Source organism: Clupea harengus, chromosome 25 (genome assembly GCF_900700415.2).
Source record: "Clupea harengus chromosome 25, Ch_v2.0.2, whole genome shotgun sequence".
NCBI lineage: Eukaryota > Metazoa > Chordata > Actinopteri > Clupeiformes > Clupeidae > Clupea > Clupea harengus.
Genome location: NC_045176.1, coordinates 1381953 through 1385879, shown reverse-complemented (window position 1 = coordinate 1385879; position 3927 = coordinate 1381953). Strand labels below are relative to the sequence as shown.

At 46.2% G+C, this 3927-nt stretch overlaps 1 protein-coding gene across 2 annotated transcripts in view; it reads left to right on the top strand.

Moving 5' to 3' along the window:
- Positions 1-2874, top strand: part of LOC105904240 — a 7972-nt gene extending 5098 nt beyond the window's left edge. For both annotated transcript variants that reach the window (XM_031562967.2, XM_031562969.1), the window contains exons 2-4: positions 1-466; positions 660-701; positions 2515-2874. The exon at positions 1-466 is cut by the window's left edge and continues 8 nt beyond it. In XM_031562967.2, the coding sequence (XP_031418827.1) occupies positions 1-466; positions 660-701; positions 2515-2780 (774 nt within the window). In that variant the 3' untranslated portion in view covers positions 2781-2874. The remainder of the gene's footprint in view (positions 467-659; positions 702-2514) is intronic.
- The last annotated feature ends 1053 nt before the right edge of the window (positions 2875-3927 follow it).

The window sequence follows — 3927 nt, the reverse complement described above, 5'->3', positions numbered from 1 at the left end:
GACTCCATCTTCAACCTGATAGAGCTGGCTGACAGGCTGTACTCGCTGTGTCAGACGGTGAAGGCCAATAAGGAGCAGAGGGGCCGCCTGGCTGAGATGGTGATCTCCCTGAAGAAGGTCCTGTCCATTCTGCAGGAACAGGACCCCAGCCACACGCCTCCCCAGGCCCTGGAGGAACACCTGGTCGAGCTCCAGACGTGCTTCAGGGACGCGGAGGAGCTGCTGAACAAGTACGGGAACACTAGCTGCCTGGGCCGCGTGTTCAAGGCCAAGGCCATGGAGGAGGACTTTGAGGACTTGTTTCAGCGCCTTGATGACGTCAGGCAGCTGCTCTCGCTCTCGCTGCAGGTGGAGCAGAGGGGGGAGGTGCATTCGGTGCACGACGTCGTGGACAGGGCAGAGCAGAAGATCGACTTGCTCCATGAGAAGATGGACAAGCTGATTGTGAAGGGCAAAGAGGTCAAAGGTTAGTCGCAGAGAAGAAGGGGACTCGTTTAAAAGAAACGCGAACCAGAGACAAAACAAAGACCATCAGTGAAGGATTCATAATCCCCATATCTCACACACACACACACACACAGACACAGACACATAGAGAGAGAGAGAGAGACAGGAAACAAGACCCTACACATTCTGAAATGCTCCTCTTATTTTCACAGGGCCTGAGACTCCATCCCCGGCCGCCTCCCCACAGGATGCAGGTAAAGCCAAACGCTCCTGTCATCAGTTTGAGGAAGTACAATTGATGCTTAACAAGGAAAATGGCTCCCTCTTAAGGGTCTCAATGAAAGCAACAGTACATAACGATTGTACCTTGAAACAAATCAATTTCAAAGGTGTTCGTCTGATGGTGCACAGTCGTGTAATAGGGAGACTGACACACCTGTGATTCAGGGTTCGTTTGTACTTTTATCATGTAGTATGGCTGGAATGGGACAAAAACAACACAAACTTGGCCACACGTCTAGTGCGGACTGATATTAATATTGTAGGTCTACCATCGTCTAGTGCCGACTGATATTAATATTAATATTGTAGGTCTACCATCGTCTAGTGCCGACTGATATTAATATTAATATTGTAGGTCTACCATCGTCTAGTGCCGACTGATATTAATATTAATATTGTAGGTGTACCATCGTCTAGTGCCGACTGATATTAATATTAATATTGTAGGTGTACCATCGTCTAGTGCGGACTGATATTAATATTGTAGGTCTACCATTGTCTAGTGCCGACTGATATTAATATTAATATTGTAGGTGTACCATCGTCTAGTGCGGACTGATATTAATATTAATATTGTAGGTGTACCATCGTCTAGTGCGGACTGATATTAATATTGTAGGTCTACCATCGTCTAGTGCCGACTGATATTAATATTAATATTGTAGGTGTACCATCGTCTAGTGCGGACTGATATTAATATTGTAGGTCTACCATCGTCTAGTGCCGACTGATATTAATATTAATATTGTAGGTCTACCATCGTCTAGTGCCGACTGATATTAATATTAATATTGTAGGTGTACCATCGTCTAGTGCGGACTGATATTAATATTAATATTGTAGGTGTACCATCGTCTAGTGCGGACTGATATTAATATTGTAGGTCTACCATCGTCTAGTGCCGACTGATATTAATATTAATATTGTAGGTGTACCATCGTCTAGTGCGGACTGATATTAATATTGTAGGTCTACCATCGTCTAGTGCCGACTGATATTAATATTAATATTGTAGGTGTACCATCGTCTAGTGCCGACTGATATTAATATTGTAGGTCTACCATCGTCTAGTGCCGACTGATATTAATATTTATATTGTAGGTCTACCATCGTCTAGTGCCGACTGATATTAATATAGCCCCATTATGCATGTAGCTGCAAGACCATATTTGGTGGTGTGCGACGTAGCATGATAGCATTTAAATACTCACGGGTTATCAGGGGTGGATCAAACAAACCTACTGTGCCCACAAACCTACTGTGCCCACAAACCTACTGCGCCCACAAACCTACTGTGCCCATAAACCTACTGTGCCCACAAACCTACTGTGCCCACAAACCTACTTGTGCCCATAAACTTACTGCGCCCATAAACCTACTGCGCCCATAAACTTACTGCGCCCATAAACCTACTGCGCCCACAAACCTACTGTGCCCACAAACCTACTGTGCCCACAAATCTACTTGTGCCCATCAACCTACTGTGCCCATCAATCTACTGTGCCCATAAACTTACTGTGCCCATCAATCTACTGTGCCCATAAACTTACTGTGCCCACAGGTCAAGGGAAACGGGACGCGTATTGTGAAAAGCTGAGATGCCAATCCTAATGTTACAAGCCTATGCATCAATCTTAATGTTACCAGCCTATGCATCAATCTTAATGTTACCAGCCTAGGCACCATCAACATTCATTCATTTTCAACTGTTGTTTTAATGGAAAATGATTACATAATGCACAGCACACTTTAGATAAAAGTCTTCATGTCTGTTGCTCTCCTCAGACAAGCTGCTGGGAGACATCCGTGGCAGGTTCGTGGAGAAGGCGAGCCTCCCTCTGATCAAGCAGCTGCTGGACGGGCTGCAGCAGGAGCGCGTGCTCAACTCGGAGGAGGCCGAGGCCGTGCTGGAGGAGCAGGCAGCAAGGGCCGACCGCGCCCGCTGCCTCATCGACATGGTGCGCAAGAAGGGCCGCAGGGCCAGCGAGAAGATGATCACACTTCTGAGAGAGAGAGACCCCAACCTGGGGATGACTCTGGGGCTGGCCTGAGGAGGAAGAGTAAGAGGAGGAGGAGAAGGGTCGCAGGGCCAGCGAGAAGATGGATCACACTTCTGAGAGAGAGAGAGAGAGACCCCACACTGGTGATGACTCTGGGGCTAGCCTGAGGAGGAAGATGAGGAGGAGGAGGAGGAAGATGAGGAGGAGGAGGAGGGTTGGGCCAAACTGGTGGAGACCTGAGCTGCAAACGGAGAACTAAAACCTAATCCTGAATGACCAAGGTTGTTTCTATTGAAGGCACTCTGATGGCCCAAACCTGTAGATCCAGTTTCAACTTGCTGTACGTAACTGTCCTGGGCAATGACTGTACTAGGTACTTGTCATATACAATGCCGTCAATATTTTAAATGTTTAAAAATATATCTTCTTTTGCCAACCAGAGTGTCTAAGTGTATCTGTCTGTGTGTGTGTTTACTTATGCCCAGTTCATCTTGTATGTGTGTGTGTATGTGTGTGTGTGTGTGTGTGTGTGTGTGTGTGTGTGTTTGACTACCTTCTATGTAGATTCCCCGGATTCTTTTTTTTAACAAGCCATCAAAGTATCACACATACCGCACTAAGTCAATGGCAATGACCTGTTGGTTGCAATCACAGGGTCTTTCTAGAGATTTACATTTAAAGGTAAACCCTAAACATATCCATAAATATGTCCTTAACCAGCTTTCAACTACAAACAAGTGTTCCTCACAGTATTTCTCTTCATTTCAAAAGTAGAATTCTATTATAATTTTGATTATATGGTGCTCTGATACATTTTTATATACATTGTAAATTAGCTTCAGTCTGACCTGCTCCGTCACGTCTGTGTGGAACTCCGCTCCGGCCACGCCCCCTTCAGCACACTCTCACTCACTGTCCCAGCTGCACGTCTTGTCTCCTCATTACTCTTGTTTGCACCCCCAGCTGCACATCATTCCCATCTCATAATCACAATCACACGCACCTGTATTTCTGTTCTGCGGCCTCGTGCACATTAGCCAGAATTTGTTTGTTGGCCCTGGTTATAGTTCTTTGTGTTAGTTTAGTATCCCCTGTTAGTTTATTCGTTTCTCCCAGTTTGTGTTGCCCAGCGTTAAACGTTCCGTTCCTTCCCTGCAGGGGCGGACTGGCCATCGGGGATACCGGGGGAATCCCCGGT